At 44.1% G+C, this 25380-nt stretch overlaps 1 protein-coding gene across 1 annotated transcript in view; it reads right to left on the bottom strand.

Annotated features, from left to right (window-relative positions):
• Nucleotides 1-25380, bottom strand: part of CRB1 (crumbs cell polarity complex component 1) — an 878642-nt gene that overhangs the window by 238465 nt on the left and 614797 nt on the right. Inside the window, exon 6 of the mRNA XM_078644026.1 lies at nt 11528-12481. Coding sequence (XP_078500152.1) covers nt 11528-12481 — 954 coding nt within the window. The remainder of the gene's footprint in view (nt 1-11527; nt 12482-25380) is intronic.

Consider the following 25380-nt stretch of genomic DNA (forward strand, 5'->3'; position numbering starts at 1 on the left):
TGCCCATTCTTTACTGGCGACGGATCTGGCCCACGCCTTCACTTTAATCCTATTTGGATGGCCTTAAAGATGTGCTGGGGATTCCAGGGACAAGTAATATCCAATGGTTCAAATATGTGAGAGACACCCTAGGTAAGATTGGATGTAGAGATCTGTTTAATGTATGAGAGGATGTCCCAGTTACCAGTAAATGCTTGATTAAAGCAAGTTACATCCTATAGAGCACCCTTTAGCTCGCAGACTGTACTTGCAATTTAGGCATGAGACTCATAGCTACATATGCCAGTAAATGGTCTCAAACCATTCATCCCTCAGATTGCCAATGTCTGTCCTGTGGAGCGGAGAAGGAAAGTATAGAGCACTTGCTCTTTTTCTCCCCAACCTATTCCCTATTTAGGTAGAAGTGGCTTTTACCAATTTGATGGGCCATCGGCACAAGATCTCATTCTAATGCATTCCGAATACTGATAAATCATGTAAGTTATCTAACTGTATTTGCAGTAACTCGAGTTTTATTGGCAGTATGGAGAGTAAGACAGCGGTGTCTGCAAGATAGGATAATATTAGTCCATACTGTATAGGTTCTAGTTTTAAGTATTTCAAAAATAGAATGTGGTAGCTAGTCACTGTATTTATTATTTTTGACCAGTGCATTTTGCCCACAGATATAAGCTCATTACTGTGTCTGGTATTAATGTATATGCCTTAATACACTATACCTTCTCCTAATTTTCTATTTTTATCTTTTTTGTATCTATTATATATGAATGTTTTATTGTGATTTTTATAGTGTACTTTTATGGCTTATGTATGTGCTGAATAAAGTTATCGATGATGATGAAGATGCTATTTGATAAAATTAAGCACTGCAAATAAATATCCGTATCTGTTTTGGGGTGAAAATTATTATCTCCTTTACACTTACAAATTTGTAAGTTAAATGCTAGTCTTGGGCCTGTAGGAACTAATGCACAATCAAATAAAAAGTCACCCTGATACACTGATTTTAAAGAGGAAACTAAATGGGACTCAATCCCTTCTTAACTTGCTGGTGTTTGACGTTTTGGAATTTCTCATCCATGTTGCTCCTGAGTTGCTGCACTGTCCTCTTGCACATCCAACACAGAGACAGCCTCAGCAGATGCCATCTCACTCTTCTTGAGTAAAAGCCAAACCCCCGTCTTTATGTCTGTGGCAATCGCTAATCAACTTCTCCTTAACCCCTTCCGCGCTAAGCGTTTTACCGCCGTGCGCTGAAGATTCGCAATTACTGCGTTACATGACGAGCTCAGCTCGTCATGAGCGTACGACAGGCGTACCTCATGACGAGCTGAGCTCGTCATGAGCGTGGAAGGGGTTAACAACCCACAATATCAATTGTAAAGAAACAAGGCCGATCCATGTCAGTTAGGTTACAAGCAGTGAGTGCAATGTGCACCACCTATTTGCAACCTACCTGACACTTTGTACTGTGGCCTATATGTACTATTAGGATGTTTTACAAAATGTTGATTTGGAGAGGTTTCAAAACGGCCTGTCTTAGACAGGTTGCCCTTTGCGACCCCTTGTAATAAGCTACAAACACAGATGGTGGCCTGCAAAGGAAAGCACTCCTCCATCACAGCATTTGCATTTCCAAATGGGAAACATTATTTTTAAAAGCAGCCTATATCCTTTAACAGGACAGGATCCACGTTACAAAAAACATGTTTCCGAGTTGGGAATTCATTGGGGAATACAGTTGTACTCTGGATTACTGTCTGATTCCTCTTATTGTGGTTCAGACCCCACTTCTCCTCTGTGATGAAGGTTGGCTCCTGGTCTTCCTTGGGCTCGTCAAAGCTTCCAACTATGAGGAGATGGGTAAGGAATTCCTTGAGAGTTCTACTGAGACCTTTTGTATTTACTTGTTGTTTACCATTTACTATACTTATGTGTTCGTCCATTCCTGAGGCTGTCTGCGTCCTAGAGTATCATTACGTTGAAACTTTCTGGAGCCGAGTAGCATAACCTTACAAATCCAGAGCAACTGGACCCCCTTACCACAGACGACACACTCATGACCATGAGGAGCATCCACTCGGGATCCCCATCGGACCCTTGGCCGTACGACATCTTCCATAGAGCAGCCATCGCCCCCCCCAGCTTTGCCGCACCATCAACTGCTCCATCAAAACCACCACCTTCGCCGATGACTGGAAACACGCCAAGATCAACCCCCTGCTTTCCACACACCTGCCAGACAACTCCGCTCTGCCCAGCTCATCCTGGCCTCCGTCCCACAGATCCACAAGGAGGAAGAAGATCCTTCTCCTACCTCGCTGCAAAGACCTTGAACTCATAGTCCCTCCACCTCAGGCAATCCGTGTTGCTGATCCCTTCAGGAAGGACTTCTAGACCTTGCTCTTCGACTGAACCTCCACACCCAGACCATTCGGCACCACTCCCCCACCCCCTCCCCCGCAGCACCTTGAGATCCTCACGGTTGAGTAGTCACTGATTGATTGATTGATTGATTGAAAGGCACAATAGGTATTTGGAGTGAGGGAGAATTCAGAGAGTTTTTCAGAAATTGAACGCTTTTGCATTCTAGAGCAAAGAGGGTGATACAGAGTTTGTAGAAAGTTGATTCTGTTATTTCTGGGGTGAGCTCAGGGGGGTTGATATTTTTTTCTGGATCATACTGTGGCTGTCAAGAGATGAATGGATAGTAGTGTTTGAATTCATTAGATAAAAAATGCATTTGGGCTGCACACACTGTGTAACCTTACCAACACTACATCAGGTAAAAATGTCAGATGTAGAAACAGAAACAGACGTCAATCAGAATGATGGTGGTCAAATAGTAAATGAACTCCCTTCATCCATGAACGTAAAGGAAAAAAGAGTTCACCAACAATACGTGCAGAGGTCAATATTGATGCAAGGGCCAACAAAATATGCCTGGCAATAGACGTCAAGAAACAACTGCATGAAAGTAAGTGAGAACATTTTTCTGGGATCTGGATTTTGTGATGGTGGAAGAGAGAAAACTGGTTTCAGGATTTGTGGAGGTATATCATTGGGCAAACCTATATCCTCCCGAACAGAAAAACAGCAGGTGCTGCCTAAGTCCCCCAAAGTGGAACAAAACAGCAAAGAGAGATCTTTAAAGGGCCTTGCAGAAGGGGTGGAAAATATCAAGAAGGGAGAAAGGACACTTTAAAAGGGATGCAAGTAGGAGAAAGTAGAATGAGAACATGGCAATCGATAAGAAGGTTAAGGTATTACTGGAAAGAGAGGAAACGGATGAAGGAAATAAAGAGTGACATCAGGTGGTGACGAAGGAGGATATGGACACAAGTAACCGGCTTGGATTTTTGATTTGTCTAGGGCATCATGCACCCTACACAGTATCTTGGCATTGATAAATCCAGGTCCTTCATCCTCACAAAAGGCCGCAATAAAGAAGAGCAAGATCATAACAGAGACAGCTCCACTAGTTATTAGTTGGAAACAGCCACCTCTTCAAGCGTCCCAAACTTAGACAGATTTGATTCTATGAGGTAGTATTGACAGGAAGTTCCATTTAGTAGCAGCTGCTAGGGAGAACCCCGTTACAATGTCTTTAGTTGAAAACAAGGGATGTCGAGGAGATATTTATTTTAAACATATTTAGACGTATGGGATAATACCACCAAAACCATTGGTTTGATGGTGATAAGTGATCGGTAAAGCTGAATTAAATGCAACTATGGATCTGATATGCTGGTAAGTAAAATTCCTTTAATCCAGGCTAGCTGACACAAAAGCATTCAGTACCTGAACCTTATGAAGGAAAGAAAACAAAAAGATAGAAAGATATATAGATAGATAGATAGATAGACAGACAGATAGATAGATAAAGTATTTTAAGTAATGAATCTAGAAAAAGCAACACCTCGCCACAGTTGAAATCTGATCATTAAAAGCCGGAGCCGAATACATTTTAATGCTTAAGTTTTTTACGTTTCACATATGGGAGGGCATAGACCTCAGAGCACTGAGCCAGAACGGAAGTTCCCTAAAAGGAACCCGTTTTTTAGGGCATAGAATATCTTGTTTGTCATCCCCTGAGTCAGGGGCGTAACACAGGCCCCTGCAGCCCCTATGGTGCGGGCCCCCAGGGGGCCCCCTCAGCACCGCACTTCTTCCGGAGAGCTACAGATTGGGTCTAGAGGGGACCTCTCAATGTACCCTGCAGGGAGCCCCCTCAAGTTTCGTTACGCCACTGTACTGAGTTTTAAGTTGTTAGAGCGCAACCATTATTGGACGTTGGAAGGACAATCACACAGTCAATCAGAAGCGTGACGATCATCTCAGATTAACTTGGGGTCATCTACAAAGAAGAGTACACTGAACACGAATAAGATCAAGGTGGCAGAGACATTGGAATCAGAACAATGCTGAAAGTCATTTAAGGCTAACAAACCATCAACTCCAGGCTGTGCCAAGCGCACAAGCTCATCTAGGCAGAGTAAATAAGTTGATTGGTCTCTGCAAACTTGGGGAGCTGCCGAAAAACAGTAATGTGGTAGCTGTGAAACAGGCCAGATAGCAGCCAGATTATCTGGGCGAAGGGGCTTTTAATAGAGGAATAAAACAAGCCAGTTTTAGAGAATTATGAATCTTGCCAGAGGATAAAGAGGCATTAATGATGGCTCATGGTCAACTTGAGTAAATATCAAATAACTTGAATGAAGTCTAGGAGGCAAAGGGGCCAAAGGCAAGCCAGAATATTTGCTGAAATTAACTATCATTGTAAAATTCACCTTGCTCAAATAGTGAAAGTGAGAAAAAGGACAGGCTGGGTGTGGAGGAGAAGCAGGAGGGAGCATGGAACGGGGACTTGATCATTCCTTAATGTAGCTCAAATAGTAGAAATCTTATTCACAGAAGAATCTGTGATGAGGTTTCAATCTGCCTGGAGAACTCTCACATTCCCTTATGTCTGGAAAGATTGCTGCTGATATATTAGGTGCATTAAAGATTTTATTTGAATAAAATGTAAGATTAGCTTTTTTAAGCACACACTTATAGATATAGGGGCATATTATCAATAACTAGCGATATTTATCGCTAAAGAAGCTTAGCGACATTTTTTTATCGCCAAGGATCGCCGGATTGTATCGCAGAGATAACATGCTATTAGCAACGTTTATCTCTAATGCGATCAAATATCCGGCGATAGTGGCGAAATGCGTGAATATCGCTGGAAAACAAGCGATATTCACGCATCATCGCCAATAGGGTCTTAACCTGAATGATATACAGGTTAAGAACTGGTCTAAGCTGGCATTAGTTTTCAGCGATATTCGCGTTTAGCACGAATTTATTTACCACTACACCTGCCTTGCTAATAGGCGATAGCAACGTTCGCGACTGCTTTCAGTCGCTAACTGGTTGTGTACGCCCACTTTGCATGTCATTAGCGATAAATATCGCTGACATGCAAAGCGGGCCCCAAACCGCTCGCTATCAACTAAAAGCTGTCGCTAACTGATGTTAGCGACAGCTTGCTAATAGGGCGATGAAATTATCGCCGCTTTGCGGCGATAACTTCATTTCGCCTGCCTTGATAATATGCCCCATAGTTCGTTAGATTTTTGTCTTTCCAATTTGGGAGCTGGATCATCATCTCATCACCAGCGGCATTCCACTCCACGTAGACAGCTCTTAAATGCAGCGAGGTCTTGGAAAGAACCATCTGAAAGAGGGGAAAACCTTTTTACTCAGTTTGCTTATGGGGTGGGGGGAGGTCGTCTAGGAGGTTACCAGAAATATTCTATGATTTGTAATTCTCATCCAAAAGAATTGGCTAGTCAGCAGGGGGCCGCGCTGGAACTTTTTCCATTAATTAACTGAAACAAATTGTCTGCGGTGATAAAATTCCATCTCGTAAACTCAACTGCTGGACAGGGCGCACCATCAACTGTAAAAGACTGTTTAAATTCACAGGAGAAAGGGAAGCCAAATTGAGCAGACCAGGGAAACTGGGTTTAGTTAATAGTGCTGACACTGAGGTAAACTGGAAAAATAATTTACAAGGCATTGCGAGGGAAGCAGGAGCCTAACCTTCAAATCAAAGTAGGAAAATAGAAATAAACATTTTTCAAGCAAAGACATACTCTGGAGGTCGAAATGAGTATTCAAATGGTCTGAAACGACCACCTGTGAATCGGCACTGATCCCTTGAGCTAGCACAGAGCCAGGAGATTATAGGCCTTCATGCCCGCTAAAAGGGGTCTGTATATCAAAGTAAGTGACAAAACAACACACAGATCTTTACATGTAATCGTCAATGTGTCTAAAGCAGTACATGTAAATGGTCAACAAGGGGATAATCTACATAAATATTAAAGGTTGCTTTTTCCGATTCATTCAGTTAACTGAGGCGAGCCATGCTTGAGATCTTGTCTGTTGCTCTAGTTTTAATACTTAAATGCATATTTGAATACTTGCATTGTTCCACATTTTAGCCAATTATAGGACATACGAGTTTAAAGTTATTTTAAACGTGAGCTCAACCCACAAGTGTTCATGTAAGTCCTGGCTTTAAAACCCAGATACATCTTTCTCAATACCTCTTGGCCACTCTTTTTAACTTGGGCTGTTAACCTTTTGTAGGCCATATATCTGCAGATGGAGCTGAGCATTTTTTAGTCTGGTAGGTATCCATATACCTATTTTTATCTCACTATTATGGACACTGTTTTGACACACCACCACCAGTATGCAGGGCAACACAACTGTTTTCACATTTGCTGTGTCACAGTCCCTTAATATGCAGATGTACAATTCAACAAGCATTAACAACTTGTATATGTATTTATTATCTTATGTAGCTCCTTCCTATTAAGGATCCATACTATGTTTCCTGTAGCTTAAACAGTCCTGAAGATGGTCTTGCATACTGCTGACACTAGAGACTGAAACCATGACGATGCTTCCACTTCTTTGTAAAGCAACCTTCTGGATCCAACATCCATGAATCACTTGTTTAATATATTGGACTAATTCCTTATATGAGTGCACTGGTCATACATTGATCTAGGTTTCCAACAACATTCTAAGATTATCCCTTGCAGATTAATGAATGATTGTTTTCCTGACTATGTCCCCCCTTGGTTTTCTTTTCATATCATATAAATACGTATCACTTTCAATATCCATGCCTGGTCTTTCTTACGGATATAATCTCTGATATGTTTCTGTTACTTTGAATGACTGAATCAATGTCATTATTTTGCTCCATGATTGGTCCTACATGTCACTCTTTAGGACATTTAAGTGCACCTAGGCAATTGTTAACCTTTTTGTAAATCATCCCTGTGTTGACAATTTACCTGTACTTTATTTGATACTCAAGCTTGCAAGGGGTTATTGGATTGACCTATTTGTTTCAACCACTAAATGGGTCTAATGCGGCATCATAGAGAGAATAATCCTTAGTAAATTGTAAGTGTTCTTGACTAGAAACGCAAGTCTGGGAGAGTAATGTGTTTTCAGTAAGGTATATTCAACGTAACAACAGAAGAGTGTACCTTTTACTTATACACTAAAGGTAGAGCACAAAGAAAAAGACCAACTAGGTTCTTTATAAAGCCCTCATTCACCAACCTAGTTGGTGACATGCTTCATCATCGGGCCCCACCAGGAGAGGCCGAATGCCACCCTGGTGTGCTTTAATGCCAGAATTACTGTGGAGCTGGTAGTTTGCGTGTAGTGAAATAGTGACAAGTGAGTGTTAAAAATGTCACGATTGTGTCAAAGAATTTTTTTTATTAGAAGCCAATCAGACATAGTTAAAAACAAAGTGTGGGACATTAGGGCTGAATATATTGTTCAGCGAAGTCCACTAGGAAGTGGTCAACATGTGTCTGCCTATGTGTTATGAATTAAACAGGCATTCGTCAGGACCGTGAAGTGTAACCTCGGCGGTATGGGCGCGCTAAGGCCCACCCTAACCAGAGATTTTAAGTGTGAAAAAATAAAAAAATATAAAAATTATATATGATTTGGTTTCCCTCGTGTTTGAAGAGGAACCGAGTTTATTATGGGAAGTAGTCATTAACTACATCATAGGTCTCGAGGGGGGGTGGTCGCAACAGTGGCACACCGCCTTCAGTGCAGAACACCCGCTTGGTGCCTGCAAGCACTCAGTACCGGATAATTTTTATATATTTTTTTTTTTCACACTTACAACCTCTGGTTAGGGTGGGCCTTAGTGCGCCCATACCGCGAGGTTACACTTCACGGTCCTGACAAATGCCTGTTTAATTCATAACACATAGGCAGAAACATGATGACCACTTCCTAGTGGACTTCGCTGAACAATCTATTCAGCCCTAATGTCCCACACTTTGTTTTTACCTATGTCTGATTGGCTTCTAATAAAATTTATTCTTTGACACAATTGTGAAATTTTTAACACTCACTTGTCACTATTTCACTACACACGAACTACCAGCTCCGCAGTTATTCTGGCATTGAAGCACACCAGGGTGGCATTCGGCCTCTCCTGGTGGGGCCCGATGATGAAGTATGTCACCAACTAGGTTGGTGAGTGAGGGCGTTATAAAGAACCTAGTTGGTCTTTTTCTTTGTGCGCTACCTTTAGTGTATAAGTAAAAGGTACACTCTTCTGTTGTTACGACGAATATTACCTTGTGGGACTGAGAGTGTTCCTGTATATACTCTACCCTCCCTCTCTTGTTGTTTCTCAACAATTCAGTAAGGTGTAACCTCACCGATGCTCATGACGGCTCCTGGCCGTCATGAGTCACAGTAGACGTGTGCTCATGACGGCCGGGAGGCGTCCGACAGTTGCCGCTCCGCCTACGGGCCTTTAATACCCCGCCTGTGCGGGCGAATTAATTGGTGGGCGGAGTTCGGACGTCATGACCGTGATTTATGACGGCCGGGAGCCGTCCCCGGTACCTGAGCGCCACGCCCAGCCCCCTCTCCTCACACCACGGCGGAATTTGGCGCACGGCGAAGGGGTTAATGTGGAGAATGTTATAAGAACATGGAAGTAAATGGGAATGGGAATCAATAAAGCAGCATGAAAATAAGAAGAATGTGGGAACAAAAGTTACAGAAGAGAAGGAAAAGCTTGCTGATAAAATGGGATAAAGCCAGGACATGGGGCCATGGGGGCTTAGGTTCAGAATCTTCTTGAAATTCAATAAAGCCTACTGAATTCTGTGCAGTCTGTCTTGGATATAGACAGTCCCGAGTGCTCTGGGCCTCCCAGCACTTGGCTGAAAAGCATGGTGGTACAGAGGATTACTCTTCTATGCTTGATTCCCAGTAGATTGTCAAGAGAATGATTAATCCTGAATGGGGAATGAGGAAGTATGAGTAGATCTAGATATGAATCCTCTGCTGAATGCCATTCGAAGGTTTATTGAGAGCTGACACATGAGGTTTGTGATCATGGCCACCATTCTCACCGAAGAGTCCCGCAGTTATCAAAAGGGACCTTTGACTACCAGTTTGATATATCAAGATGGAGCATTTTCAAGACTTTTGCATTATATGCACTGTCAGCATACCATAGAAAAGGCCCAAATAAATATCTCAAGGGTAACAGATCCAAATACTATCCCACTGTACCCCAGAAACTCGTCCAGGCCATTGTCATGAGAACACAACCTAATAAAAAATAGTTGACAGTTAAAACCTATCATTCCTTACAGAAGAACTATTGTACAACCTACCCTTCAACATTCGGTTAAGACAGGGCCACCTTTGTTAAAAAGAAAACTATTAAACATTTTGAGATCACCGCTCCCAACTGTGTCTTCTGGAGATTTAGATAAAGCATAATTAAACAGGACATACTGGCCAACAAAATTAAATGTACACCTTTCTCTGCACCTCTCAAATACCAGACTTCAATTATGGTCTGCAGCAGCACGTAAACAATGTCTCAAACAAGCTGCCTGGTCCCTGCAGCCTAAAATCTCCAAGGTACAATTATTTCAACATACATATCTCTCTCTCTCAAGCCTACACATGACAACACTCTCTCTGTCTCTCTCTCTCTCTCTCTCTCTCTCTATCAAGCCTACACATGACAGCACACACACTCTCTCGCAAGCCTACACATGACAACACTATCTCTCTCTCTCTTTCTCTCTCTCTCCTCCCTTTCTAGTAAGCCTACACATGACAACACACTTTCTCTCAATTAAGCATAAACATGACAACAGGTCCTCACAAAAACCTTAATAATATCCCCATGACCAAAAACCGAAATCATATCCAATTCAAAACCACTGACACTCTGCCCATTATCAGGGACAAGAGAGGCTCTTAAAACATGACCTATAGCCCCAATGGACTGAACTCCAAAACACACCGCCATTTCCATGATCTATACCACCATCTCCTTCAACTCCACAGCACAAAGGACTGAAACACACAAGTCACTGTCATGTTTGTGATCTATTCAGAGATGCCCTAAAGGAGGATTTCCTTCCCTGTGACCTAACCAAGCAACAGACACTAAGCCCTCAAATGCTAGGTGTTTACCAGTGTCCTCAAAGAAGCTCATTACTTAACACACATTTTCAAGACCATTACAGTAGAACTGGACTGGTTCCAAATACAACCTCTATACCACCTATACTGGACATCGTAGAACATGCCAAGAGTGATGTAATGGGGAGGTCATAAGCAGTGCATGGTGGGGGCGTGAGTTATGTTTTTTTAGCCCTGCTAACTTTAACTGGTAATTTTTTTTTTCTCAGAACTATAATGTTGTTACCAGTGCTTGAAATGAAAAAATAGAAGTGCAGGTACTCTGTACCAGAGTACCTGCTTGGTTCTGAGAAGTGCTGGTACTCTTGAATTAAAAGTATTACATTTCTCTTGAGAAGTGCCGGTACTCTCTCGCTCTCTCAAAATAAAAAAGTGCTGGTACTCCGTACCGGACAGTACTGGCCCATTTAAAGCGCTGTTTGTTACTAACATACTCCACTAACTATAACGTTACTTTAACCTTCGTTTTTTTTTACTCAGAGGTTTTGCAAAAGTGCAAAAAATAATGTGTTGCATGTGCAGTGTTTAATTGAAGGCCGTGGTTGCAGGTGGGGACCAGAGAAGAGGATGAAAGAAGGAGGAGGAGAAAGATGGGAAAACGGTTAGAACGGTAGAAAGCAGGGATGAAAAAGAACCTGCAGGAATTATATAAAGGGTCAGTGTGTGGTGGTGGATAAAAGAAGCATTGGCAAACCCGCAGCCCCACTCTTCACGCACCATATAGAATTTTAATACTTGCTGTTTTTCCAGGAACCAGATCGCTGCCATTGCTGGCATGCGAAAAAAATAGCATTTAATGTTTCCTTTCATCAATTTTCCTTGGTTGTTTTAGGTCATATGCGTGACTTCCAACAAAACCATCATGACCGTATATGCTGTTGCTTCAGCTAACATAATCTATTTTACAAGCTCTGTCAGTGAGTGAAATATAATGCATTGGATGCTTGTAGCTTTCCCTTACCTCTCGAGCAGTCCGGCCCCTCGTAGGGCCGATGGCAATCACACTGATAACCCAGCCACAAGTTGACGCAGCGTCCCCTGTTTTGACAAGGACGGCGTTCGCACCGCTCCTCCCGGTGACATCCTGTTTTGACGTTTAACGATCCTTCGGTGGATACGGCCAGCGGGGTAGTAACGCTGGAATCGATGTGAATGTCCTGAAGACAACCGACAAGCCAGGACTCAGGTTGGGAATTATCGGTCCGAGGGTCCTGCTCATCACTCACCCCGCCTGCTGGAAACCCCCCGAAAAATGTGCTCTGAAAGGCAAGTGTCAGTGGGTGACTGGCCGCCGTGGCGGCAGATGTGTTTGCACATTTTTCAATGCAAGAGCTGTCAAGTACTTTGAGAGTAAGCGCTCTAGCTAAGGTTACCTCTACTGCATGCCACTCTCCATCACTGACATTGCCCGCAACATGTAAGAGCGCCTCGAGCTGCGTGTAGACGTAGAGGGACACGGATAAATAGCCGTTCCGCAGCTCCAGCCTTAGAAACGTTTCTGCAGTCCCTCGGTGAAATACCAGTGCTGTGCGCTGCACAGTTTGAAACCTCAGTGTAATGTTGTAAAAGGTTTCCGTTTCCGCATCTGTAGTTCTGGGTACGTGAAGTAAAGCGCGGCCATCAAAGGAGAACGTTGTCGTTGTTTCGCAGTTCGAGCCCGTGTACCCAGGGATGCATCGGCATGTGTAGTTATGTTCACCATTTTGTAGTTGAGGAAAGCAGGCGCCGCCATTTTGGCATTTATGATGCGTGCAGCCAAGGAGAATGTCAGTGCAGTTTGAGCCACCGTAAAATATCCCCTCCTGTCCTTCAGCAGGGCAGTGACAGGTGTAACTTCCTGACAAATTTTCACATTTCCCGCCATGTTGACAAGGCCTTATGTCGCATTCGTTGATGTCTTCCTCACAGTGGATACCTGCAATTGACAAAAGAAGACACATTTCTAGCTTTTCATAGATATAATTAGTGATAGCATGTTAATTTTTCTTTTTGTTTTTTAGTTGATACATCCATGGCTGTGAAGTCCAAGTGAACGAAAACCAAACACTAACAGACCATAGGCTGCCAATCTTTTGGCTTGGTCAATGCTTGTTTATCATAGTTTCTGCAAAACTTCATCGCTGAGAGACTTGCCAGGGCCTCACCAATAAAAGGAAACATGGGCTAAAGTAGAGATATAGGGACTTAAGGGACCCACCGTATGCAGTTATGCTTCTTGTGAAATAACTGAGTGCTGACACTCACAGTTATGTTATTTTTTGCCTTTTTATATTGCATGAGTTATGTCGAAACACTATGATACTACCTCAGTGAAGTTAGGCAGTGTTTGAAGTGGGCTGACCCATTGTCCCATGCAGTATGCTGTAGTGGGCGGAAGAAAAACATGAATGAATGAGGGCTGGCTGAACGCCACTAAAAATAAGTATATTATATGTAGAATTGTAGTAAAATCAAAAGGTCTGGACTAACAGCAGACTTAAAAATCTAAATTGTTTCTGCCTCTTAGTAGGTGTTTTTATGCAACATAAGTCCATCCATATCATAACAACTGGAATACGGTATCTTTATCAACATCTACTTCCAGAAAATGTTAGGACATTCCATACAAAAATGCGCTTAATATGACCCCTTCAACCACATGCATGAAGCCGTTGAGTAATTGCTGATATTTTATAAAAAGCGTTGACTAGTTTTTACCAATTCTCATTAAAGTTGTTAACCCATCTATTTTTCCCCCCACATATTTTTAAAGAAAAAATTCAATGTCATTTCAATCCCCCATGATTCAAGTTCTTACACGTGTGCTTGTTGGCCTCTCTTCTTCATGTTTGCATTTAATGGAAACTCACAGTATTACAATTACGTCGGCCTGTCTGTCTAGGCCCCTTTTTTGAAGATATCATGATGAAAAGTGAAGTCGAAAACATGTGATCTATGTACAGATTGTAGGTGTGGGACTAAAGGACGTAAGTGAATTGATTTCTGTAGCAGGATAATCAATTAAATAATTTTAGAGTCTTGTTTTATATAGGTTATTGCCGGTTATTAGTGATGTAATTATAGTTGTTATTGCCACTGGTAATGCTGTTCAATGTATTGACTTCAGAAGGATGAAGAGCGTTGTTGACAATGTGGACTGGACCCCCTAAGTTGTAAACTGCAGGCCACAACAGATGTCGGCAATAAACATTGGTAGTACTGACAGTGTGGTGTACAGTTGCTGCTCCAACAACTGTTGTACATGTTTACAATTCTGAGATACAATCCACAGAGGCATCAAACTAAGCAATGCAAGGAACTCCAGGGCCCTAAGCGGGCCTGGTTCACTAGGAAGACATACCAGCAGGGAAACATCATTTACCACGAAGGCATTACCACTACTAACATTTACCACGTGACACTTACCACGCAGGGTGCCTTCCACGACGTCTTTACCACGGGCTGGGGGGGAGATGTGGTATTCCTTCGAGTCGTTCTGCGTGGGCTTGGGGGGCAGAGGGGGGCTTTTTTTTTTTTCCTAGCCCATCACTGTTCCCTGTACTTACCCCATCACTTTTCCCTTTCCTCACCCCATCACTGTTCACTTCACTTCACCCATAACTGCTAGTTTTCCTAACCCCATTACTAGTCCCTTTCCATAAACATCACTGCTAACTTTCTTTTTATCCCATCACTGTTCCTTACGTTTCTAGGCGTAGTAAAATCCTACGTTGTAAATACCAGCGTGGTAAAGCCACTTGCGATGTAAAATTCGCGTGGTAAAGCCATGCGTGGTAATTGAAATCGTGGTATAATCATAACAGGGAAACATCATTTACCACGAAGGCATTACCACTACTAACATTTACCACGTGACACTTACCACGCAGGGTGCCTTCCACGCAGGGTGCCTTCCACGACGTCTTTACCACGGGCTGGGGGGGAGATGTGGTATTCCTTCGAGTCGTTCTGCGTGGGCTTGGGGGGCAGAGGGGGGCTGGGGGGGGTCTCCCCCCCAAAAAATAACAAGCGGTGGGCAGAGGGGGGCTGGGGGGGGTCTCCCCCCCAAAAAATAACAAGCAGTTTACTTTAAAAAAAAAAACGAACATAATTTTAAAAGAAAAAGGAAAGAGCCTCCCCCAAAGACGTGCCGTGTACGTCAAAAAAACAGTCCTTTTTTTATTTTGGTATACGTGTTTTGACGCTTGTTTCAATGGAGGATGGAAGTAAGGGCTCGTAGAGAAAGACGTGCAGGTAAGACGTTTCTAGGCGTAGTAAAATCCTACGTTGTAAATACCAGCGTGGTAAAGCCACTTGCGATGTAAAATTCGCGTGGTAAAGCCATGCGTGGTAATTGAAATCGTGGTATAATCATATATTCATACCAGCATTGACATGGTGTGTAAGAGGCCGGGTGACTTGGTTCACGAATGGTGCACGAAGGAAGACTTGCACTTATACTTAAATGTGTTGGCATCAGTGCCATCTACCTGTTAAAATATACAATGTTCTATGTGCACAAACGATTGTGAATTGTATCCATATGATTGGGGGCAACTGCTGACGTTACATAGGAGTACAAAAGCCCCTTTTGTACCGACGTTACGTAGGAGCCAGTGAGATTACAGCAAAGCATAAGCAGCTTTCCAGGTTTCTTGTTCTGCAATTAAAAGATTTCAATCTTCTGACCGAGCTTTCTTTCGGAACATGAGCACTGTTGTCTTCCACACTATTTAATGTTGCAATGTTGCCTTGTGTTCGAGTCTTTCATATTATGAAGGATTATCCGTCGTTCTATTCACTCGCGTTTCCACTGAGTATTGCCCACAATAACACCACGAATACCAACACCCATAGGCCACTTGCTGACATAACAGGCTCCCACGACAGGGCAGGGCAGGGCATCACAGGGTCTTATAAGCAGTAAGGGTTGGCCTGGAGTCCTCATTTGACCGCACTGATCCTGTTTGCGCACACTCTCTTCTAGTGCACAGGCAGGTGGCGATTAGAAACATCCTGCAAGTTTACCTTACCCCATCACTGTTCAATTTCCTTATCCCCCTTACTGTTCACTTTCCTTACCCCATCACTGTTAACTTACCTTCCCCATCACGGTTTACGTTCCCTCCCCCCATCACTGTTTATTTTCCTTACCCCATCACTGTTTGCTTTACCCCATCACTGTTCGCTTTACCCCATCACTGTTCGCTTTACCCCATCACTTTTCACTTTTCCTAGCCCATCACTGTTCCCTGTACTTACCCCATCACTTTTCCCTTTCCTCACCCCATCACTGTTCACTTCACTTCACCCATAACTGCTAGTTTTCCTAACCCCATTACTAGTCCCTTTCCATAAACATCACTGCTAACTTTCTTTTTATCCCATCACTGTTCCTTTTCCTTTATTCCATTACTGCTACTTTTCTTTACCACACCACTGCTACCTTTCCTTACCCTTTCACAGCTATGTTTCCTTAGCACCTCACATCATGGTTTTCTTACCCTGGCACTCTTGCATTCCCTTACCGTTGCATTTTTGGTCTTTCATTACCTTACCAAATTGCTGAGCTCTTCTATCAAATAAGGTACCTGATTCGGGTTAGGAGGAACTGCTCCATGACGGAATGTCCTGCTATACACCTAACACAAATGCACCCAGTGGTTATTATGACACTCTTGGACCAATGCTGGACACCCCATGTTAAAGGAACGCTCTGATTTGTCTCCACTTCAAAGAATTCTACTTTTTTCTCCTTCTGCTTGCAGTCACTGTGGTAAGCAGTCCTTATGCAAAGCAACGGTACATCGCCACAGTATTTGGACGAATTCGAGTCAGCATCAGAAAGCAACCCATTCGAACAGTGGATAAATGAATGAATAAAATCAATTTGTAAATTGCTCATTTACTCAACCTGGGGTATCCTAGTCCTAAAGAGAGGTGCAGAGGCAAGACTAAACAAAAGAGAGCCTTGTTTTATTTTATTTCAAAAGGTCCCAAGTGTGGGATGACTGCGAATCACGAGAGGAAGGGTGTACCAATGACTGGAAGACAGGTAAGAAAGGAAACCACCTTCTAAGTGCCTTCTTGACGGAAGCTGGGAGAAGGTGGTGGACCAATGTAGAGTGAAGATTTCTTATGAAAATGTAAGGAGTAAATCTATCCAGAAGGAGGATAATGCCAGTTTGTGCAGAGTAACTTGAAAATAGACTGTCTCACACTGCCTCAGAAAAACTCAATGTCCAGTTATGCTGTTGAATAAACACCACCCTCACGGTCTTAACACACATTTAGTAGACAACTGCCTGGCTAGTATAATGAGCTATCCTGAGCTCCCTAAAGCCGCACACAGATTCTCAACAAAGGCCTGTCAATATTATAAATAAAATGCAGACATCTTTATCAGTATGATTGAGCTTTAAGGCACTGTTACAACAAACCCAGTACCTGAAGTCATCGTTGCTACAATGAGGTAGGTCCACAGCCTCTCTCCCACCATGTTGGCCGCCACACCGCAGGAAGAGCCGCTGCATGGTCCGGGCGCTGCGCCTCTGCTGGGTTTGAACCATTTCCAGGAGCGCCCGCGCCTTTTGCTAGATTAGCTTTTCCCACATATGTCTGGTGGCCGATTTAGCATCACAGTGCATGTTCTACTGACTGGATCAGCAGGGCTTAGCCTAATACTCATTACCCTGCTTACGCAACGCCGTGTCTTACACCGCCAGTCACCGAGCAGCACATATTGTGCAAATCCCTTACACAGAATGGCAATTACATAGGAAAATATACACAGCCATTTCTCCGCTACCTATGTGTTCTCTCAGACTGCTCTTTAGGTTGCATGGTAAACTTAGGTAACAGGATACACCTACTCAAATACGGAGAAGAACTCAAGACATACTTTGAAAATTATTTTGCCAGCTGCAAACTCTTTTCTGGCTCATATAGGGGCAGCAGAAGACAGATCAAGATCATTCATGTTAACTGGGGATTTACATTCTTGAATTATGCAATAGCACAATTGCATTGCACACGTTAACATTTTAGGCAGAAGGAGACAGGTATGGGGTTGCACATGTTTACATATTCACATGATTCTCTGTCGAGGAACCAGGCTGGCATTAGTAGCCAGAACTAATTCCAAACTTAGACACTAAACTACATCTTAAGTCACATGCTATGTTAGCATGACTGGATTGTAATGTGAGATTGCTGTAGTCTAACCACTAGCCTAATCCTGTGAGGAGCTCAACTATTTAGAAGGAAGGTGAGTGGATCGTATACTTGTGGAGCAGCGGGCGAGCTACTTGTGCCAAATTGCCAAATGTGGAGATCTACCACAAATTTGGGAGGAGATGTGACCTAACAGCTAGAGAAAGCGACTTTGGATCTTGGGAACGAGGCTCGGATCCAAGCCTCCACTCACTCTCCTGCGATTATTGTAAAAACATTGAATCGACTGGTGTCAAAAAAATTTGAATAAAAATAAACAACATTAAAACTGGAAACAGAATTTTTTGGGTACTAAGCATAAATCCACCGACTATAACGCTGTGGCCAAAAACAATGGAATTGTGTTTGTAATCGCACTTTCAGCAATGAACATCTATATTTTTGAAAAACATAATTATTCTACACGTTTATACAAAGCAATAAACATATTCAGATACAGATCTATAGTACAAATAAATGCTTATATACGCAGGGATGTGCTGTATATTACTGTTTGCGTATGGTGGTTATGTGGAGAAGAGCTAATTCTTGAGTAGTTTTCTGAAGATAAGGTGGTTATCTGTGGATCTTATGTTGGGGGTAAAGAGTTCAATCAGAACATTTGTAAATCAATCAATCCGAACATTTGTAAAGCGCACTACTCACCCGTGAGGGTATCAAGGCACTGGGGGTTGCTGCTACTGCTCGAATAGCCAGGTCTTGAGTAGCCTCCTGAAGGTTAGTAGGTCCTGGGTCTGCTGTGGGAGGATGGGGAGGGTGTTCCAGGTCTTGGCGGCGAGGAAGGAGAACGATCTGCCACCAGTGGTCGCTCTTTGGATGCGGGGGACGGTGGTGAGGGTGAGGTCGGCGGAGCGGAGCTGGCGGTTCGGGGTGTAGAAGGTGAGTCATCTGTTGAGGTATGCCTGTCCGGTGTTGTGGAGTGCCTTGTGAGCGTGGGTGAGGAGCTTGAAGGTGATTCTCTTGTTGACGGGAAGCCAGTGCTGGTCTCTCAGGTGAGGTGTGATGTGGCTGTGGCGAGGGATGTCCAGGATCAGGTGTGCAGAGGCGTTCTGTATGCGTTGAAGTTGTTTCAGAAGTTTGTCCGAGGCTCCTGCATAGAGGGCATTTCCGTAGCCCAGCCTGCTGCTGACGAGGGCTTGGGTGACTGTTCTTCTTGTTCTAGTGGGAATCCACCTGTAGATCTTGTGGAGCATGGGGAGGGTATTGAAGCAGGAGGATGAGACTGCGTTGACTTGCTTGATCAAGGAGAGTGATGAGTCGAGGATGAATCCCAGGTTGCGTGCGTGGTCGGTGGGTGTCGGTGCTGCTCCCAGTGCGGTCGGCTACCAAGAGTCGTCCCAGGCTGAGGGCGTAGAGCCAAGGGTGAGGACCTCCTTCTTGTCCGAGTTCAGGTTCAGACGGCTATTCTTCATCCACTCAGCGAAGGCCTTTATTCCTTTGTGGAGGTTGGTTTTGGTGGTGAGGGGGTCCTTGGTGAGGGAGAGGATCAGCTGGGTGTCGTTGGCATAAGAGATGATGTTGAGGTCGTGCAGTCAGGCGACGTGGGCGAGCGGTGCCATGTAGATGTTGAACAATGTCAGGCTGAGGGATGATCCTTGGGGTACGTCGCAAATTATCTCAGAGGCTGCGGACCGAAAAGTGGGGAGGCGGACGCTCTGGGTTCTGCTGGAGAGGAAGGAGGTGGTCCATTCCAGAGCCTTGTCTCAGATCCCTGCGTTGTGGAAGCGTGTGCGTAGGGTGCAGTGGCAGACAGTGCCGAAGGCGTCTGAAAGGTCCAGGAGGATGAGGGCCGCTGTTTCGCCCGGTTCCAGCAGGGCCCTGATGTCATCAGTGGCAGCGAAGAGGGCAGTTTCAGTACTGTGGTTGCTGCGGAACCCGGACTGGGATGGGTCCAGGATGTTATTCTTCTCGAGGTAGCGGGTCAGTCGTCCATTGACGGTCTTCTCGATGACCTTCGCCGGGAAGCAGGGAGATGGACTGGAAGTTCTTGAGGTCCTTCGGATCCGCCTTCGTTTTCTTGAGTAAGGTTGCGTCTCGAAGGAGATGTTGATGGCCTTGAGGAGATGGAGTATGATGGTGGCGCTAGCTTTGTTGAAGATGTGGTGTGGGCATGGGCCTGACAGAGAGCCGGAGTGGATGGTGTTCATGATTTTGATGGTGTCGTGTTCGTTTATGTTGGTCCAGGTGAGCATGGGGTTGATGCAGGTGATGGCCGTGGTGTTTGAGGTGTCGGTGGCTGTCAGGCGGTCCAGTTGTTGAAGCTGTCATGGATGTCTGCGATCTTGTGATGGAAGAAGGTGGCAAGGGAGTCGCACAGGTCTTGCGATGGTGGGATGTCGTTGGTGTTGGAGCTGGGGTTGGAGAATTCCTTCACAATGTTGAAGAGCTCTTTGCTGTTGTGCCCGTTGTTGTCGAGGCGGTCTTGAAGGAGGCCCTTTTGGCGGACCTGATGAGGTGATTGTATCTGTGGATGGCGTTCTTGTGGGCTGCGTGGCTGTCCAGTGTCTGTTTGCAGTGCCATTTCTTCTCTAGTTTTCAGCAGGTTTGCTTGACGGCCTAGAGGTCTGCGGTGAACCAGCTGACTTTCTTGTCAGTGCATCTGTTGGAGGATTTCTTGATCGGGGCGAGAGTGTTGGCACAGTCGTCGATCCATTGCCGGAGGTTGCAGGCCGCGGTGTTGGAGTCGGTGGGGTCGGGGGGTGGGCTGTGGGCTAGGGTGTTTAGCTGGTCTTCGGTGACTTTGCTGCAGCTGCGGCGGGGGATCTGTTGAGTGCGGTGGTGCGTGGTGGGTTTCCGGAAGGTGAAGTGGATGCAGCGGTAGTCGGTCCAGTGGAGTTCGGTGGTGTGGTTGAAGGTGACGGAGTTCCATAGTTTGGCTGCTTGGACACAGAAGTATGTGCCACCGTAATTCTTTTCTTGTACATTGGGATGATGAGGCGAGGTGCCACTCTAGAGCGGAGGTTCCTTTGTTTAATGTATTTGGTTATTTTATTCCTGATGAAGAGCGGTTCTGTTCGCTGTATCGCTTTGTGGGTGATACAAAGCAGCTTGAATGTGGATCTTCTGGCAACCAGTAACCAATACAGAGCTTTCAAGGCAGGGGAGATGTGGCCTTGTGGTTTTGAATGTTAGAGTAGTCTGGCTGTCGAGTTCTGAATCCGTTGTAATCTTTTCATGGTCGTTAAAGATGATCCGTGGTAGAGGCTATTTGTGTAATCTTGTTTGGACAGAAAAAGGGAGATGGTAGACTGGACCTTGTGTGGAAATCCCAAATGGGGTAAGGATTAGTAACAGAGTTTTATAGTAACAAAGATTGATCTTGCTGGTTTGTCCAATTGGGCATTCATTGATAGCTTGGAGTCCATGGTCATTACGAGGTATCTTACTTCCTTTGATACTTTAGGCGATGTTCCCAGATCATCAGGCCATGCAGCGAGCGGGTCATATTTCCAATTGCTACAAGTGAGTTTTTCAGTTTTGGAAACACTCAATTTGAGATGGCTGAACGTCATCCATTGATCCACTGCTATGAGACAACAGAAAATTAGAGAGTGTCCAATGTCTTTGGCGTGTCTCCTGCATAGTTATAGCACATGTGGTGAAATTGATTGATCAGTGCTGGTAATGACTTCATGTAGATGTTCCAAACATGGGCGAGATGATAGTGCTTTGAGGGACCCCTGCTTTTGTGAAGTATGGTTTGGACGAGAAAGGGGGTATAGATGACATTAGTTCTGTATTGAATGTAGGATGTGATCCAGTCTAGAGTAGTCCCCTCGAAGCCAGCTTCGTAGAGTCTTTATATCAGAGTGTCATGGTCAACCATGTCAAAGGCAGCTGAGAGGTCCAAGAGAAGTAGTGCAGCAACCCTGTTGTGGTCAACTGTGTTATTCAGGGCATCCCAGATGGCAAGGAGGGCCGATTCTGTGCCTCTTCCTGGGCGTAATCCCATTTAGAAATCTGAAAGTATGGCATTATTTTCAATGAATTGTGACATTTGGGCGAATGCTGCTCTTTCTATCAGTTTGCCCAGGAAAGTTCAATTCGTAATCAGTCTGTAGTTGTCAGGGTTCAGCGAGTCCAAGTTTGGTTTCTTCACTAATGGGCGTATGTATGACTTTTTGAGTTCTTCTGAAAATATTCCGGTAGTTAAGAAATTGTTGATTCTTCTTCTTACAGGAGTGGCAGCAGAGGATGCTAGAAGTATTGTCTTGAAGGTTTGCGGTGGACATTGGTCAGAAGGGCTGCCGGCAGGCCTGCTTGCATTGACCAGGTCCATAAATTCATTGAGTGAAATATGTTGGAAGGAATGGAGAGGCTTGGTTAGAGTATTCTTGGATTGTTGTTTTAGAAAGGGGTCAGTGCTGGTGCTTTGTCTTTGTTTTAAATATGAGTCCAACGTGTCTGCTTTGGCTGTTAATGATTTGCTTGTTTTATAGAATTCTTTATTTGCACATTCAGCATTTTGAATTCTGTCTGAATAGAATTTTGTTCTTAGCTTTTGTGATAGCTGACATATAATATGTTAATTTTCTGTAATCAACTTTGTCTTGATTGGTGTTTGTTTTGAGCCAGGGACATTGCAACTTTCTAATTTGATATTTTATCTCTTTTATCTCTGTATTTCTCCAAGGTGCTTGTTTTCTTTTGTTCTGTTGTGTGGTTTTTAGTGGTATCAGGATATCCTCCTCCCTTAAACATGGTAACATTGGTATATGCACAACCAGCATATTTAGTTTAATTGTAAGTGTCTTGTAAAGTGGTATAACATATAACCAGAGTCTCTAACCCAAATTCTACTAGTGGGCCTGCAGCACTGATTGTGCCACTCAGATAAGTAGCCTTTCAAACCTGTCTCAGGCCTGCCATTGCAGGGCCTGTGTGCCGTTTATTACCACTTCGACTTGGCATTTAAAACTACTTGCCAAGCCTTAAACTCCCTTTTTATTACAATGTCACACCTAAGGTAGGCCATAGGTAGCCCGCAGGGTGGTGTGTAAGTAAAAGGTAGGGCAGTTACTGTTATGTTTTGTATGTTCTGGTAGTGATCCAAATTCGTTTTTCACTACTGTGTGGCCTACTCTTCTCATTGGAGAACATTGGGAATTCCTCAATACACTTTTAAGTTGTAATTCTTGATTAGAAAGGAGAGGGTGGATCATGTTTTATTACTATGGAATGGTAATGATAAATCATCTTTACTGGAAAAGTTGGATTTATCATTTCTATTTTAGAAATGGCACATTTAGAAAGGGGAAATGTCTCTGCTCTTGCCACTCTATGTGCCTGGAGACTGTCTCCAATACACATTAGGGTGGGTGACAGCTACACTTTGTTCATTCCCTCTAGACAGCCACAAACACAGGAAGGGTAGGTGTGTCTGAATACTCATCTGCATTCAACTGCATTTCGATAGCTCCTCCTGAGCAGGAAGGGAGGGGGGAACTGACACAACTGAATTGGCAGGTCATGTTTCCCACACAAAGGCAGATTACCGGCTGTTGATAGGCTGGAGCCAGGGCTAGGAAGAAAGGACCTGTGTGCACGTCAAAGACCCTTCTTTGGAGTTACACCCACTTCAAAGGCACAACTGGGTATAAGTACTGGGTCATTGACCCTACCAAGACAGTCCACTACTGGATCTGTGAAGAACCCTGTCAAGAAGAAGGACTGCTGTGCTGCTACATGGACGGTCACTCTGCTAGAATGTTGCTCTGGAAGAACTGCTTTTCTGCTCTAATGTGTTGTCTATTGCCAGCTGCTTGCTACCATTTGCTCTGCTGAGGAAAATAACCCGACCCATCTCACTTGAACCCAGAGTGACTCGAAGGGCTTGGTGGCTTGCCCCCTGTTCTAAAGTCTCAAGGCGAGCAAAGACTTCCTCCAACCATGCAACAGCACCTGGACTCTACCATCTGTGAGTACTCCCTTGCCAAGTGGAACCAATCCAGTCCTGTGCCCTTGGGAGGGCTTCTTTCTGTGCTGACCAGGCAGAACATATGCATCGACAACTTAGTGCCGATCGGAACCGACGCATTACCCTTAGAAGTCGATGCATCTGCTGCCCAAGACATCGTTTCAACAGACTGAGTGGCTCGACGATGACGGACTGCGAGTCTTAACAACTAAACATTACCTGAATCGCAAAGGGGGTTTGTCGATGAGGCTTCACTGACTGTGCAGATCAGAACCGACATATCGACTGCATCCATGGGATTGACGACAATGCCTCGCCTCCTCTAGTCCCCGCATCGGGCCCTCGACATCGACGTGTCCTCTACCTAGGTACTTTTTCAGCGGGACCTGTGTGAGTCCTGCAGCTGGCCTGCCCTCCGTCGCGGTCAGCCTGAATTTTGAATTTACCCCAGTTTATTGAAACCAGATGACCCCGGTTGCCACCTTATTATTCTAGGCACTATTGTTTGATTTAACCTTTAAAAATTCATAACTCTTGTTCTACTTATTGGATTTTTGTCGTTTTGGTCTTGTTTATCTATACAAATATAATCCATTTTTCTAACCCTCCGTGGAGTATTTTTGTTGTGTTTTCATTGTGTTACTCTGTGTGAGTTAGTGTGTGTATGTTGCACAAAGACTTTACACATTGCCTCTAGATAAGCCTAACCGCTTTATGCCAAGGTACAGGAGGATGGGCACAGGTTATCTTTTACTGTGTATCTATCTTACCCTAAGTAGAATGGTAGCTCCTGGTCAGACAAGGTGCATATCTCTGCCAACCAGAAACCCCACTTCAAACACTTTGTATAGCATTGCTCTAAATAAATTAAACACTCTGAGAATGCTTGAACTTTTAGAAAACACCCCAAAGCAATCACCCTTGCTCTCAAAGAGCTGAGATGGCTTCCCTTTAGCTCAAACAATGCATGTGAAAATGCTATGCACAAAACCTTTGGAATCCAAGAGAACTTTAGAATCAGACTTTCACCAACACCCCGGGCTGCAAGCAAAGCAATACACCCAGACTAGATTTAAGAGGAACACTTGTACCTCAGACATTAGAACGCAGATAAACCTCCCAGCGTCCAAAGAAGTCTAGCCTCTCACTCAGATCAATTCAACATTAAGACCCCTCACCCCGTCAAAATAGATCAAGACCCATGAGCATGTGGAATCAAGATTAGGGGTGTGCAAACTTCACTTAATTTCCTTTTGCGTAAGCTTTCAAAATGTCAGTTAAATCGCATAAAATTATGTAAACTGGAAATCTGCTACTTTTGCTCAACATTTTAAATACACCATCGTGCTCATTTTTGATGGAAGGATGCATTTTTTATTTAAAAAATAAAAAGTGAAAGACCAGTGCCCCAAGCAACATCTACTTGGGTCCTTGTCGTCCTGGACTACTCAGGACTATGCCTAAAATGTTCCCTGAAGTCTATCACAGGGGACTTCAAAGCCAATGACTTGCATCTTCCAATGTGTCTAGAGGCTTGGTGGTATCTTTCACACCAAACAGGTATCTAGTGCTATAAAATCACCAAAGTTCAGCAAACTACACTATACAAAACACTGAAGCTGTTATGTTTCATAGGGTACCCAAAATATAGGCTTGAGTAGTCCCCTAACCCTTCACCTACATTT

Source organism: Lissotriton helveticus, chromosome 1_1 (genome assembly GCF_964261635.1).
Source record: "Lissotriton helveticus chromosome 1_1, aLisHel1.1, whole genome shotgun sequence".
Taxonomy (NCBI): Eukaryota; Metazoa; Chordata; class Amphibia; order Caudata; family Salamandridae; genus Lissotriton; species Lissotriton helveticus.